Below are 16,437 nucleotides of genomic sequence, written 5' to 3'. Positions count from 1 at the left end.
GGGCCCGGGCGGGGGGAGCCGCTGCCGCCGCACCGCCTCGGGCAGCGCGGGGGAGGGGGGGGGGGAGCGGAGCGGGGCGATGCCTCCGGGGCTGGACGCAAGTTCAAGAACAAGGAATTCTGGAACTTTTCTACTTGCTGTCATCCGTGTAAGGCAAATCCAGGATAACGGATAGTGCAACCAGCGAACCATCGTTAACAAGGCGGAGGTGCCCCCGCTCCAGGTCAGCCCTCGCCGGCTGTAACAAAGACACACGCTGAAGGCTGCTGCGTAACTTAGGGACTGCACAGTCCTTGCTCCTAAAAGATGCCTTCAGTTGTCAGCTCCAGGCGAAAATCCTGGAAAAGCAAGCTAGGAGGCACCCTGCGAGATCCGCTCTTCAGGCAGGACACGACTGTGCAGAGAGGGTACCAGGCTTCCAGGCTGGTGCTCAGTAGAGCTTGGAGATCACGGATGTATAACCAAATGTAAGCACCTAGTGTTTCTGAAAGAAAACAGAAAAAAGCCATTGCACCAACTTTTGAGGTAGCAACATTCTCAATTTAACTTAAAAACAAGCCCCCAAACCCAAACAACCCCACAGAAACCAGCCAACCAACCAGCGCGCGCACACACACACAACCACCCCCAATATCAGAAAAGCTTTTGGCTTTAAAGATTTTGGGTCATGGGCAATTGAAGCTTGGAGTACATTACTGCTTCTCCACAGTACTACTTGCCCAGAGGCAACTACAAGTTCCAGTTAGTAACTCCAGCAGGTCTTAAAAGCAACAGAGGAGCATTCGACATATATTTCATAATCAGTGTGAAAAAACACACTCCAATTTTCAGCTGCTGGCCAACTTCAGTTTCTTAAGTTTAACAGATACACCTTGGATCAATTAGCAAGGAAGAGAAAGAGAAACGCCAGGGAGAAAACAGCAAACTCTAGGAGTACTTCAAACCCCTCTGAGCAAAGGTTACAGCCCTCCCTGCTACCAGCCTACTCAGGTCTGCAGTAAGACGTTGACCTGTTTGGTTTTCCTGAGATACCCACCTGTATTAACAGGAGCTCCTTTACTTGTGGCAACCACACCAACAGCTTATCAATGTCGTCTTCCTCTCCAGAACAGTCATCTACCACATCTGCATTCCAGCTTTATTGCCGTCCAGATTCCCTCTCCAAGTCCTCCACTCTGTGCTGGCCTTACATGAATTCGCCTTGGATCCATTATTTCTCCCCATTAACCACTCTCTTGTTACACCGAATGACAGAATGGGCAAGGCTGAAAGGGGCCCTGAGGGATTATATTGTGTTGGCATGGCAAGGTTTTGGTAGTGGGGGGGCTAAAGGGGTGGCTTCTGTGAGAAGCTGCTAGAAGCTTCCCCCACATCTGATTGAGCCCATGGCAGCCGGCTCCAAGGCAGACCCACCGCTGGCCAAGACTGAGCCCGTCAGTGATTGTGGTAGCACCTCTGGGACAACATATTTAAGACGTGCGATGAAACCCCATCCAACAGCAATTGCAGCCAGGCAGAGAAGTGCGAACCTGTGAGAGAACAACGCTGCAAGGTCAGTGCAGAAGGAGGGGCAGGAGGGGCTCCAGGCCCAGAGCAGAGCTTCCCCCTCGGCCCGTGGAGGGTAACGGTGGGGCAGATCCCCACCTGCAGCCCGTGGGACCCCACGCCGGAGCAGGGGGTGCCCGAAGGGGGCTGTGACCCCGTGGGCAGCCCGTGCTGGGGCAGGGTCCTGGCAGGGCCTGTGGCCCCGCGGGGAGAGGAGCCCACGCTGGGGCAGGTTTGCTGGCCGGGCTGGTGGCCCCGCGGGGGACCCCGGCTGGAGCCGGCTGTGCCTGAGGGGCTGCGCCCCGCGGGGGGACCCCGGCTGGAGCCGGGCGGGGTGTGAGGAGCCCCCCTGAGGGGGAAGGGGCAGCAGGGGCAGCGTGTGAGGGACTGAGCGCAGCCCCCAGGCCCCGTCCCTGCGCCGCTGGTGGGGAGGAGACAGAGAATTCAGGAGTAAAGCTGGGCCCAGGAAGAAGGGAATGGTGGGGGAAAAGTGTTTCAAGATTTGGTTTTATTTCTTACTATCCCACTCTGATTTGATGGATATTCAATTTAACTTACTGCCAAGTTCAGTCAGTTTTGCCTGTGATGGCAACAGCCAAGTGATCTCCCAGTCTTTATCTTGACGCCCGAGCCTTTTGTTACATTTTATCTCCCCAGTCCAGCCGGTGGCTTTGGTGGGCACCTTGTCGTCCAGCCAGGGTCAACCCACCATCGGTACCTCCCCCCGTCCCAGTCCCTGCTCAGAGCCAGGTCAGCCAGCAGGCTGCCCGAGGACGAGTCCAGTTTTGAGTACCTCCACGGACAGAAACGCTACAACCTCTGTGGGCAACATGCTCCACTGTCCGACCCGGGATGAATTTTTAATCCCTTATGTTTAAATCTGTGCCCATTGCCTCCTGGCCCACCCCTGGGCGCCACTGAGAAGATCCTAGGTACATCTTCAGTCCCCCTTCCAGGTATTCATCCACATGGATAAGATGCCCCAGAACCCTTTCTTCTCCAGGCTGAACAATCCCCGGTCGGTCTCTCACCTTCTCCATGTAGCTCACATGCTCCAAGCCCTTCAGCATCTTCATGGCTCTTCACTGGACTCACCCCAGTACGTCCATGCCCCTTTTGTACTGGGGAGCCCGGGACTGGACCCAGCACTCCAGCTGTAGCCTCCCCAGTGCTGAGGAGAGGGGAAGGATCACACCCGCAACCTGCGGGCAACGTGATGCTGTTCCCAGTGCAGCCCTGGAGAGGCCGTCAGCCTCCTCTGCCGCAAGGGTAGGCTGGACTTAGAAAGCTGTTATGTGCCTTCAACAACTACTAAGCACACACAGTTTCTCATCCAGTCAAGAAATCGTGCCATGCGCGACACAGATGACAGCGGAGTAGCCAGGAGCACCGAAAGCCCAATCCTTTGAATACACACCTTACGAAAGTGAGGTGGGTTTTTTCGATAAAATTGTGAAAATAATACAGTTAAACCTGTATTCCTAGATTCAAATAAAGACTGTTTTCAGAAAAGCTGAAGGCATGCAAGGCTCGTCTGAGAATGAGTCAGACCCCCCCCCCCCCCCCAACTCCACCTTAAGTAAAGCCATCTTCCCATATACTTCGCACTCAGCAGCACAGCTTAAAAGCGAAAGAACCAACAATCAATCCCAGAGGGATCCCTGTAAATCCCACTTCCAGGGACTACAGCTCTATACTATGTGAAACCACACCACTTCGATCAGGATAAAAACTAGAAGTAATTTAACAGCTATTAAAGGATACACATCATGTTATTCATTTAATGCCAGCAATAACCCATTTCACACCTCACTGCTTGTGATTTCGGGTCTGTAAGGTACAGAGCCCCATTACCTGGAAATTCCCATTTCTAGGATAGGGACATACAAACTTCCAAATACACATTTCCCCCATGCCTCCAGAACAAAGAAATGACAGCAAAAGTCTGTAAAAGCAGAAACCTGCAGTTGTGATACCTGCTAGACCTTCAAGGCTTTTTATCTGTGTAGAAAGATCCAAAGCAACATTTGTAGTACTTTATTTGTAACATAGAAGTTGTACTCGGGGAAGATGACCTGGAATTTTTGCAGAATTGCTGGAACGGAGAAGGCAAATGCAAGCAAACACCTGCTCACACTTACAAGTAGGTTACAGCTTTGGGGAACACCTGAAGGGATTCAAACATGGCAAGAGGAAAAAGAATAAACTGTGTAGCTCAAGCATTAAGTCTTGTCCCCAACAAGGCAGCTGGATGAATTAGGAGAAGAAAAACTAAACACAGACTTCTTTAAGTCAATGGAGAATGTAATAAAAAAGTTCACTCCTCGATTCAAGTATGCACACCCCCAAAATTACGGTCTATTATTTGCAACTGGTGCCCAACAGGAATAACTGGGCAATGCCTTATGACAGGCCAGGTACTCCACAAGTCAAATTTAAAGAGCAGGGCAAATCCCAAAGCACAGGAAGGTAAGACGCCACACATACAACCAGCAGTTTGTCTTGGACAAGACAAATCAGAAATAAAATTTTTTAGGTTCTTTTAGATCTCGACAGGAACACCCCAGACCCAAATTTTACATAATAGTCTAAAGATTCAGGAAAGGCCACAGTATGAGTATTCATCTGTACCAAGAGAAGTTAGGTATCCAATGGTATTGCAGGTAGGAACCTCACTGCATCTTTTAGCCACTATGTATGGGCAGGATTTGGCCCCAGGTCCAATCCACTCAATCCTCCTGCATCTGAATTTGCACTACTAAGAGGAGAACAATACCTCACAGGGCTGCACAGTTTACCTGCTTAATGCATGCAAAGCTCTTTAGCATTCTCCTCCAATCCCCTCATAGATGTGCAAATCATTGTATTCTTACTGTTCTGGGATAGACTTTAATTTGATGATTTACAGAAGGAGGCCTCTCAGCATGGATATTTTCATCTGAAGGCTCTCTGACCTGGTGCTGGTGGGGGTGAGAATTTAGACAGCATAGCTCCAGGGCCAGATGGTGCAGGAATCTTTTTCTTTGCTTCCTGCCCTATCACAGGTACCTTCACAAATAGAATTTGAAAGACACTGGAACAACATGAAAGTGAATAAAGGACCTTGAAACTAATTGTTTAAGCCTGAATTTGGAATCTGAAGAGGAAAACACCAATTTTTTTATGATATGGTATGTTAAAATATTCCCTATTTGGTTCTTAACGTATCTTACTCATGCAACACAGTTCACAACCGACCAATGAGACAGCTTAAAATGGCTACTCCGAGCCCCTTGCTTCTCACGTGTGGTTTATGCCATTTTGAACACTGTTCTTAAACAGCGCACCATGCTAAGGATGCTGCTGGCAGAAAGTCTATGTTTAAGCAAAACAGAGTTCACATGCATGTTTGCAATCATGATTATAAGCATCTGAAATAGGTGATCCATAAGGTAACTTAACAGGACCAGCTTCTCTCAGTTGTGTTTTGGAGGTCAGCTCCAAGTGTTCAGACTTCTAACTCATTTCTGCAAAGAATATTTTTTTGTAAATCTCAAACTAGAAAAAAAAAATTATCAGCAACTATCTTGCATTATTTTTTCGCCTCATAGGAATATCATCATTCACGTTGTTATACCTATAATTTAGTTAAATACTGATAAAACTTTTCTGGAGCAGATTTCCTTTCCAACTGCAAGACCACCAAGGTTAGCTTAAAAGGCCTCCATGTAAATGGACCTTTTCTTGAAATTCATGGAAAAAAATAATTCACATTTTTACTGTCTCAAATGGCAAGATTTACTAGTGGTAGGGAATGCATCTGCTGAAAAAGAAGGTACACTCAACATCCTTTGAAGTGGCTTCATTAATGCAAATTCTCACTGAAGTGGAGCAGTGAGGAATAGTGAACCTAAGTAACAGTCTTTTCAAGGGCAGTATCACAGAAATCTTAGTAGTGGTTGAAATAATTCCACTTAACTAAAGAGAAAGTACGTGTTGGAAACAGAGTCAGATCAAAATGCCTGCCTACTCCTCCTCCATCCCCAAACCCCAACACCTTTACCCAACAGAAAAACCCAAAAGATGTTAGGTGTCAAAGTTCTAGCAACACTCGTGAGCCATCCCATCACTGGACAACTGCATTGGAGCTTTATTTCAAGCCCATCAGAGGAGGAGTGCTGTGGATATATAAGGTTCCATGTGTATGACAAGCAGTTAAAACTGCACTTTACAGATTTTTGTATTTCCATGGATTCTTCCTGTTGTGATATGCATCCTGTTAGTTTACATTTATAAAGGTACATTTTACATATACACCTTATAATTATAAAGTAATATGAAGAAATAGAGTATTATTTTTAAGATATTTCCTTTTCTATACTTTGTTGGTTCAAGTCAGTATGCTGATAGCACGGGTGCACTTCTCTACTTGTGCTGGTGAATGGCGGTGGTGGTGAATACTGCTTATCCCCTCTGACTCAAAGTTGGGAATAGAATGGAAAAAACCCCCAACTTATGTTGTATTTGCCTCTGGCCTCATCACTCTGTAGGATGTTCCTTGCATTGAAGGAGAAACCTGGGAGGAAAGGAGGTAAAACAATTGCAGTAACAACAAAACATACTAACACCCAATGTAGTTTTCTGAAACAAAAAAGCAGAGAACAACTGACAACAATTGGAGTAGCATTCAAGTTTTTGTTTTCTCCTTACTAGTGTTTGGAAGGAACATCAAAGATTAATAAGAGTCCACACAGCATCTCTGAAAACAGAGCATGACACACCCATTGAGGTTTAGATGTTTTAGAATCCTTTTGTTTGATTTTGATAGAAAATGTCCATTCAGAAATATTCAGCATTCTTACAAATGTTTACTGAAGTTTCCAAAAACGTAACTGATTTGAAGTAACTTACACCAATTCCCTTTCCTCAACGTAGCTGGTTTGGTAACCAGATGAAATCCAGGCATTAATGTTTTCACTCCATCTTTTAAAGTGGAGACACTATTAAGAAAAGATTACTCCAAGTATGAAGTTGTTGTAGTGAAAGACCAGACCAAGAAAAAAACATGTTGCTATGCCTTATGAGTTGCTTGCATTCTTATAGCAAAGGACTCCTATAATCCTTTTAATACCTGTGCTGAAACCCTTAATAGAAGTAAGTATCCCTAAAGAAACAGACTGCAGGCATAATTTGAGTATCACCATTCAGTGGAAAATGACTTTTAGGCAATGCGTAACAAGATCTCTACAGTCCTGTGATTGTGACAAAGGGGAAAAAAAAAGTATACCTTACTGGGAAGTTTTTCATAGGATAGATTCATATGAAAAACTGTAAGGGAAAAGATCTTTAACATAAAATTGCACGAGATAATTAAAATATTTTAAACCCTCCCAACCCCCAAAACATACCTGCATCATAATTTTAAACACAAGTGTGTGATATAATCAGAATTACTTGCTTATGTTCACACCTGAACAACAGCTAAAGGTAAAAATGAAACTAGTAATTAGTAAGCAATAATTACAGTTTTGTGCCAAAAAAGAAAAGCAGCTTTCACAAGATTTTAGACCTACATTCTATATACAAAATAATTTGAAAACAAACCCCTAAGATACATTTAAGTAGCAGTTTTCATTTTTAATAACTTTATGTCTAGATCAAAGTACTTACTGGACGCAAATACTACAGATACAATGAAAACTGTTTCACGTGACCTCAGCTCACATGCATATATTGAACAGAAGCATAATGCAACCAATTTTTCCAAAAGTACTCATAGCACTAAACTTCAAGTCGGGTTTTCTTTACCACTAATGTAGTTATAAAGAAAAAAAACCCAAACCCAAGCAATGTCACCGCTCCCATTTTTACTAATCTTTTTTCCAAGGTGAGTGCTTTTTCTGGAGGTTTCAGTTGGCTGGGGTCATTCCTCTGTTCATGCTGAGGCAGATGTTAAGTTCATGTAAGAAGTGCAACAAAGAAAAAAAAGTTAGCGTGAAAACTTAAGTATATGATAAAGTATCCAGTCCTAAGAATTTGCATGCATCTACAACTGATATTATTTCTTTCTCACTGTCTGTCTTCTGCCCTACTTCAATGGAAATAAACAGATGCAAACCTTTCCCTTACCTGATGCTTAATCATTCTGCAATACGCATTAGAAAAACTGTTTACGAAGGTAATTCCTCAGAAGTAAAACACGTTGCTAATAGATGTTACAAACACCTAGTAACATAACATTTTAACTCCAATCATCAAAATATTTTAACCAGAAATTTTGTCATTTAATTACTAAAACAACTGTTCATTAAAAAAGCAAGTTACATATGTAACAGATTAGACTTCCTTGAAATTAAAGGGAGAGTGGAAAGTACCTTACAAGTGCCTTCTCGAGTACATGTTGAAGCTGGGTGGAGCCTTGTCATGAGATGCAGCAGGGTTACGTTCCGATTCCCTACCTTCATTTGTAATGCTTAGAAGGCCACCGCCATTTACTGTGCTTTTAAAAATTCTATGCTACAGACACAACACGTACTGCTTGCAGTCGTGTAATAACTAAGCTTGGCAAACAGTCCTGTGGATTTTAAGGGAATTTATACGAACTTATTATCTAAGGGTTTTAACTGTTTCAGTTGAATTTGCACTTTTCATAATAAATGTTTCAGTGCTCTACTGATCCGAGTGCCCCATCATAAATTAAGCAGCACACAAATGTTTTGTATTAAAGCCTTCATCAGTGAAATTCATAAACCACTATACAGTATTTTAATAGAACAGGAATTACATTTTTTAAGTAATTAGAAGGCTAATGTTTAAACCCCCTGTTTAACACTAAGCCACCATGCTTCATCTTGACAGCTAAAGATGAAGCAAAGTACAGATGACAGCAAAGTCAAGTGGCACCTAACTCGGATCTCCTCAGCCCTTGTAACTGGCCTGCACATACAGAAGGCAAACATATACATACAATTTATTTCTGCATATGCGAAAAAAGGTACACAAATAGCTAAAAAGTTATTTGCCACAGCCTCTATCTACCTCTTAAAATACCGTATTTGGTGTTAAGTGATTTATTGGGAGAAGGCTGTTATATCACATTAAATTTACTTAAACTACAGGAAATTGCGTTAGTAGCATTATACTAAAGGTCTGAGATCCACATGGCTTCGTTCAGCAACAGATTCCTTTCTGACACTGATGCTCCATTTACTCTATCCCAGCAGCCATTCCTTTTACTAGCCTATTACTTAAAATGACCCCACCTGACAAGAGCGTGTCATTGTGTTGGTTTGAGAATGACTGATGTGGTGCTAACATCTAGCCTTGACCTCTCCCACCCTCTTCTTTTGTCACTCGGCAGAGTTATCTGGGATGCCTCCCATTCAGTCCATAAAACCTTAGTATCTTCCTTGTGAGTCAATAATTCCAAACAAAAGATTCCTTAATTAAGAAGTAAGAGTGCAAGTATTCAGAGTGGCATTTCTGCCACACTGGTTGTCCAAGAGCACAGGGATACACTGCATTTAATTCTTTCCTGCGGTACAAAGAAAACAATTGACGGTGCCTTTCTGTGGAGACTGTCCATGCTGCTGTGGAATATTCTAGAGTATTTCTCATTCTGTTCACGGAAATGTGGAACGGGAGAGGTGGATGCAATGTCCAAGCTACAGCTAAAGAGCCTGTGGCAGACCAAGGTACGAAACATTCCACTGATGGATGTTGCATTTGAAGCTGCATGCAGAAACCTGGACACAGTATTTAGCAGCCTCACTCACACATACCCACCTTCTCCACCAGGTCCTTCAGTTTGGTAACTTCTTCTCCCAGCTTTTCAGCGCTGCAAACCAAGTCTTTGCAGACTTCAATAAAACATTCAGTCGGTGCCCACTGCAGTACTACCTGTTAATAGTTAATTGCCAGAATTACTGTAGATTATTATTTAATATTCTTTAGTTAACATATCATAAAAGCCAGTGTCAGAAAAAGTCTGTAACTGTATTTATGCTGGGTTTTCATTGTATGATTTATGCACAACATAACCTACTACACTCTATCAGCCTTTGTGGGAAACTTCTGTCACCTTAAGTCCCCTACCACGAGAACCACAAAGAAACAAATCTATCTCTTTTAATTGGGTGGCCTAACTCTTTGAAATAAATTATTTTCAAAAGTGTCCTTCAGCGAAAGAACATTGGACAGCTCTGTATAACTATATAACAATCAAGACAGCTGGTAAGTATTCATATTTTTCATTTTACAAGGTAGAACAATATTCTACAAAAGAATAATATACTCTAAATCAATCTTTTTTTCTTTGGTTGAATACCTTGTGAGAATTTTTGAGAAAATGATTATTCATGGTCTGTACAGGAACAATCAGCTTAGCACACTCCTTATTCAACTTCTGAAGAAACTTGAGGAATTCATCTTCACTACAGAAATAAAACATTAATCTGTTATTTGTTACAGGCTGTAACGTTTTGCAAGCTAAGTATTATCTATGCATTAACAACATTGGCTAGTGAGTGAGACCAACATGCAGTTTCATTGCATAAAGAAGAAATCCAGTGTCGTTTCAAGACAGGCTAGTAAAACAGTACATTTAACACCTTAGCAAGTTTTTGGATTTTTTGGTTGTTCTCCCCCTTCTTTGGGAAGCAAAACAAATCATTAAGTTATCTGGAATATTCAGCTGGTAAGACGCACCGAAAATTGAAAAAGTGTCACCCAGAATGTTTTTGGAAACATTCTATCAACTTCCACTTTTGTTTCTAACTCTCACCAATCCTGTATTATTAATGAAAATATTTCATTACCTGCTGCATGAGCAAATTTTTAATACACTAGGCATAGTAACTACAACACTGTTTTCCAGCACATGCGTGCATATAGATCACAGTCTTGCAACACCAGAAACAGAGAACTTATAGTAAATTTTATGCTGACATATTAATATTCCTGACTTGCAGCTTACATTTTTGAGGCAGATGTGGGAAAAAAAATAATCTGGTTTGTACTTTGGAGCTAGGACTGAAATGCCTAATTTAAGAGTCATTTAGTCTCCAGTACAGTAGAGGAAAAAAGAATCCAGTAATACTGGCTTGGCCCCTGGATCTGGAAATATACTCCTCAAAGCCTAAAATATCTGATGTTACCTACTTTGAAGAAAATTTATACTTAGTACTCAAATCCAAGTGGGAAGACAAGTCTGAAAATTAGTTTGATCAGCATCTCTGAAGAACGGAGAAAAGGATAGAAAAATTTCACAGATTAATTTCAATGCTAAATTTCTAGCGCTCCCACATGACACTGACTCGATTTATTTTATTGGAAGCCTCAGAGCGCATTAGTTGTAAGTCATGGTGCTGGCCATGTTGTTGCCACTGACTGGGCAGAGGAAAAGGGGGCAAGGAAAATCATCTGTTTGCTTTTACACAGTGAGATCGCAAGCCCTGAAACTCCTGAGAAGTACCTTTATCTCCAGTAGAAAAGTTTCCACTAGCTATAAGCCATTCATGTGAGTAACAAGCAAGGGCAAAAGAAGAAACAATTTTAAGTTACTACTGCAGGACTTCCCGTTTTATTTATGGAAGAAGCTGAATAAATTAATTCAGACCACAACTTTCCTCTTTTCCTTAGGGCAATCTGCTACTAAACCTATATGCAACGTACTTACACCACCTTACTTGCTGCTGCTTCCGAAAATGGTATACATGGAATTTGCCTAACAGTTAAACTAAGCTAGATGCCAGTGTGGTGGAAGTGTCTAAACAAGAGACTGAATTTAGCCCACAGTGTCTTCCTTCACCTTTGGCACAAGACAGCTCATAATCAAAGTTTCCACCACTGCTCAGGACATCTGTGATTTGCAACACTGCTGAACTGTTAAGATTTTAACACTTAAACTAGAAATATATAGAAGCACCAGTACGGATGCTGGAGGTTAAAAAGCAAGACTTTTCACAGTTTCTATGAGGACAAGGAAGTAAGAAAGCCTGTAAGCTTGTTTTTATAAAATAAATTAGTATTTATTTCAAAACAAAAACTGAACAGAATATTTAGGGTAAAAAACCAAACCCTAAAAAAAATAAACAAATCTGGAGATAGTCTGAAAGTTTTCCCACATTACTACAGTCAAGCCATGTTCATGAAAATTTCCTTCTACTTACAAACAACTTTTTAGCTGGCTAGGATCAGTTACAGTACCTTCTGTGTTCTGTCACGAAAGAAATTATTTTTAGGAATTCTGGAAGGATTCTCAGTGAAAAATAAAATATGTCATAGGCATGAAATGGGGAGGGGGGGAAAAAGGAAAGACTAACATTTACACTTCTCATACTTCATTATTATACCAATAATAGGTCTTAAAAACCATTTTCATAGAATGTTGTATCTGTTGCAGTGACATGTTCTTAAATTTGCAAATGGAAATAAAGTTTTCAAAAAGGAATCACTTTTTAAAAGAATTAATGGCTGTCAAAACACCAGTGGCTAAACAGTGCTAGACACTATGAGTTTATAATCAATCAGTTCAACATTTCCTACTATGTTAGTTTTTCTATGACTTAATGACTGATTTTCCTTCTCACAGAATGACTTTGAACCAGTGGGTAGTAAAATCTTTATATAATAGCATGTAAACATAGCCTATAATTTTAGTCTCTAGGTCAGATTCCTAGAATACATGTCAAGCCATTTTCTAGAAAACTATGCAGTGCTTGCCATAACTGAAATGCTGTCATATTTTGTGTACAATCTTTAATCAATCCATTATTTTCTGGTCTTGAGAACGACATATGTTCTAAACCCATATTGTACTAGGAATTCGCTATGTCACCGGTGTGTGAGACTGTACCAGACATCATGTAGGTTTTTTATTGTATTTGGCCACACACGCACTGAACTGCTAACTTTTTATATTTCTCTGCTTAGTTCCTCTGTTCACATTTTTAAGCTGTTCTGCTTCAATGTGTATACTAAACACCACTATAGAACAGTCTGAAAAAAGCATACATTGCATACATTTCTAGCACAAAACCGCATGAAGCTTGAACTAGGCAAAGTCAGCTTAAAGTGCAGCTAATTATCCCTTGCTGAAGAGTCAACACCCTTTTCTAAAGGTGTCTAACTTGGACAGCCGGACACCTAGATGCCTGGCCTACTACCTCAGCTCAGCAGCAAAGCCTATATTTTAACAAGAACAGTACAGGTGCTGTCAACAGGATTTATGGTGTATCCATATCATACTGGTTTGTACCCTCTTGTGTGCTGGAACTTTAGTTCTTCACTCTCACAGCATATGTACTAGTTTGTACTTGGATTGTCTTCTGAAAGTACACACTTGGTTTTGATGGAGAATCACAGAATCATAGAATGGTTTAGGTTGGAAGGGACCTTAAAGATCATCTGGCTCCAAGCCCCGTGCCATGGGCAGGGACACCTTCCACTAGACCAGGCTGATCAAAACTCCATTCAACCTGGCCTTGAACACTTCCAGGGATGGGGCATCCACAACTTCTCTGGGAAACCTGTGCCACTGCCTCACCACTCTCATAGTGAAGAGTTTCTTCCTTATATTTAATCTAAATCTATCCTCTTTCAGTTTCAAGCCATTCCCCCTTGTCCTAGCACTACAAGCCCTTGTCAAAACTCCCTCTCCAGCTTTCCTGTAGGCCCCCGTCAGGTACTGGAAGGCTGCTCTAAGGTTCCCCTGAAGCCTCCTCTTCTCTGGGCTGAGCAACCCCAAGTCTCTCAGCCTGTCTTCACAGGAGAGGAGCTCCAGCGCTCTGGTCATCTTTGTGGCCCTGCTGTGGACTCACTCCAACAGGTCCACGTCCTTCTTGTATCAGGGGCCCCAGAGCTGAACGTAGTACACCAGGTGGGTTCCCATGAGAGCGGAGTAGTGGTGGAGAATCTCCCCCCTCAACCTGCTGGTCAGGCTTCTTTCGATGCAGCCCAGGGTATGGTTGGCTTTCTGGCTGCAAGCGCACATTGCCAGGTCATGTTGAGCTGCTTGTCCACCAATACCCTGTCTTTCTCCACAGGGCTGCTCTCAGTCCACTCTTCACCCAGCCTGTATTTGTGCTTGGGATTTCCCTGACCCATGTGCAGGACCTTACACTTGGCCTTGATGAACTTAATGAGGTTCGAACAGGCCCACCTCTCAAGCCTGCAAGGTCCCTCTGGATGGCCTCCCTTCCCTCCAGCATGTTGACTGCACCACACAGCTTGGTGTCATCGGCAAACGTGCCGAGGGCGTACTCAGTCCCACTGTCCATGTTGCTAAGAAAGATGTTAAACAGTGCCCGTCTCAATACTGACACCTGAAGAATGTCACTCGTCACTGGTCTCTACTTGGACATCAGGCCACTGACCACAACTCTTTGACTGCAACCACCGAAGCCAATTCCTTATCCACTGAGTGGTCCATCTGTCAAATGAAATCTCACAGACTAGAAGCAGCATCAAGTCCCGCACTAGAACATGAACACCCTGCTCTCCCAGTCCACCGGAGTCTTTCAAGACCTTCCCCAAGTGCCTTGCATGTCCTCCCACATCCTACAGCTCAATCTTGGCATCATGCTGCGAAAACGTAACTCAAGCAGGCTGCAAAGCTTATTTTGTATAAACACAGTAATGGATAGAGATACAGGCACAGTATCCGCATAAGGAGCAATCAGCATATGTAAGAATGACTAGATGGGAGTGGAGTATATACTAGACAGACTCATAACTAAAACACAAAACACAATGCTGCAGTAGGGCCACACCATGACATGACGGCTAATACACACAATCAGTGCAATTCAGCTGCCTCCAAAGGATGGTGAGGTGTACAGAATGAACTTGAACCCAAGTATGGACATTCTTTGGTCCAACGAACAATGTAAGTGATGAACAGAGTCTAGCCTTACGGTACCTAAATAACGCAGACATCTCTCCCCACTATTCTGGAAGGGGAAGAAATACCTAGCAGAGTTGCAGCACAGCTGTCAGGTCACTTGTCAAGAGGGAGATACACACACTTTAAAGAGGAACTGAACCTTTACTTTTCCAAGAATAAAGTTACTTAATGAGCAGACTGGATGCAAGGAGGAGTTGTTTCCCCCAGTACTACTCTAGCCAGGCCACTTCAAGTAAGGCAACACAATGCTATTCAAACGGTGGTGGGACTGGGAAGAGAGAAACGAGCACAGAGAACCTAACTTAATAGTGATGCAGCTATGGTACGAGGAAGGAGCAGTATCTCCAAACCACTCTTCTCTACGTTAAACAAACTGTGGTTGAACTGTGGTTCAGCTGACTAAAGCCTCTGAAAGGCGAGCCACCCTTTTCTGCCTGAGTCCATTTCTAAAACTTTTGCAAATTGAAGTATCATAATACTCCTATTTTCAGGAGCTATTCTGCTACAGTTCTGGGAAGAAGAAGAGGGAATATACAAGCACAGAACCTAAATTCAAGCCTGTCTCTCTTCTGGAAAAAAATGATATTTACACAACAAAATAGAGGATAAGAGGTTCAACAAATCTTAAGACAACTCCATGCTTAATATAGCCTTCATTCTACTTTTTGATCTGGATGTGGGGAGTGCTCTACCAGGGCTTAGGGGACTGATGAAGTTTAATAAGGTTGCTAAGGGACGTCCCTCTCATCTCAGGCCCGGCTTTCATGAGACTGTACAAGGCTATACTAGAAGTATGACAGGTATTGCAGAGCTGATGCTTAAGGCTGTAAAAAAGAACCTGTAATGGGAAAAATATCAAGTTGGAATGAAAGTCTGAAGGAGTAACACTTTCTGAAAAAAGTTTCCTTATAAACCTATTTCTACTCATAAATATAATCCATGATAAGGAAAACAGCTCAGTAAGTTTTTCACTTGTAATATAATAAAAGGGTCTTTTGGAAGCCAATTAAAACTGCTTCCAGTGGAAGAGAAAAACAAGGAAAAAAATCCTGCATCTCTACAACAGTCGCATTTATGATTTCAGACATGTACAAGTAATTAATTTATTAGTTGAAAATTAAACTCCTATGCAGAAATTATAGGCATCTCTCCCTCTCACACATCTTTTTATTGCATCTTACAATCAGAAAAAATTGAGACTAACAGAGCCTGCCTTGTCTACAGACACGATGGAGAATTTCAGAGACCACATCATATAGGGTTTGTAAGGATCCGTGCCATGACAATCTCGAAGCACGGAGAAGCAAGCAGGGCAAGACCCCATTTCCACAGAGAAATAAAAAAAACCATGCTCATTGGAGCCTATCAAAGAAATTAAGGAATGAGTTAATATTAGAACCCAAGAAGCCAGTTTCATAGTTTATGATATGAACACCAGGCAGTAAAAAAACGGCACAGCAAGGCCATGAAACCCTGTCTGAGGTACAAAGAAAGAACCAATCACTAAAAAAGATGGCCAAAGTAATGGCATAAAATGGCAATATAACCCATCAAAAGATACCTACAGCAGGAATCTATGCTTCCAGCTTTCTTTGTACACCTATCACCAGCCCTCATAATCCACTAACTGGCATACACCCTCATGAATGTTATGCATGGGATAAGGCGTGAGAGAATTTTACTTTTGAGTTACAGAAAAAAACGCAGGCACCTTAGATTGTTCATATTTCACTTCCATTTCCTTAGGTATACAGTTATTACCTCAGTTCCAGCTTCACCACTTCAGGGAGGTCTCCAATACTTATTTGTTCCACTTGTAGCTCCTTAATAGCATCTAGGAGTTTCTGTTGATCTCCAGGATTTGTAATGCCAATCTAAATTTAAAAAGTAATTCCAACTATAATTCACTTTTAATACTTATTAGACGTAACAGTATAGTACCATTTATTGTGTGAGCTTCTAATTATTGAGTCAAAAGAAGTTGTTTTAAAGTTATTGCAAAAAATACA

General features: G+C 42.2%; 1 protein-coding gene across 1 annotated transcript in view; it reads right to left on the bottom strand.

Annotated features, from left to right (window-relative positions):
• Positions 1-7,305: 7,305 nt before the first annotated feature.
• The window catches only part of ASZ1 (ankyrin repeat, SAM and basic leucine zipper domain containing 1), a 42,105-nt gene continuing 32,973 nt past the window's right edge, over positions 7,306-16,437 (bottom strand). The window contains exons 10-13 of the mRNA XM_037388219.1: positions 16,190-16,302; positions 9,851-9,956; positions 9,310-9,423; positions 7,306-7,464 (exon numbers count right to left, since the gene is read on the bottom strand). Coding sequence (XP_037244116.1) covers positions 7,306-7,464; positions 9,310-9,423; positions 9,851-9,956; positions 16,190-16,302 — 492 coding nt within the window. The remainder of the gene's footprint in view (positions 7,465-9,309; positions 9,424-9,850; positions 9,957-16,189; positions 16,303-16,437) is intronic.

Source organism: Falco rusticolus, chromosome 5 (genome assembly GCF_015220075.1).
Source record: "Falco rusticolus isolate bFalRus1 chromosome 5, bFalRus1.pri, whole genome shotgun sequence".
NCBI classification, from domain to species: domain Eukaryota; kingdom Metazoa; phylum Chordata; class Aves; order Falconiformes; family Falconidae; genus Falco; species Falco rusticolus.
The sequence above is the reverse complement of the archived record's forward strand: the minus strand, read 5'-3'. Positions and strand labels throughout refer to the sequence as shown.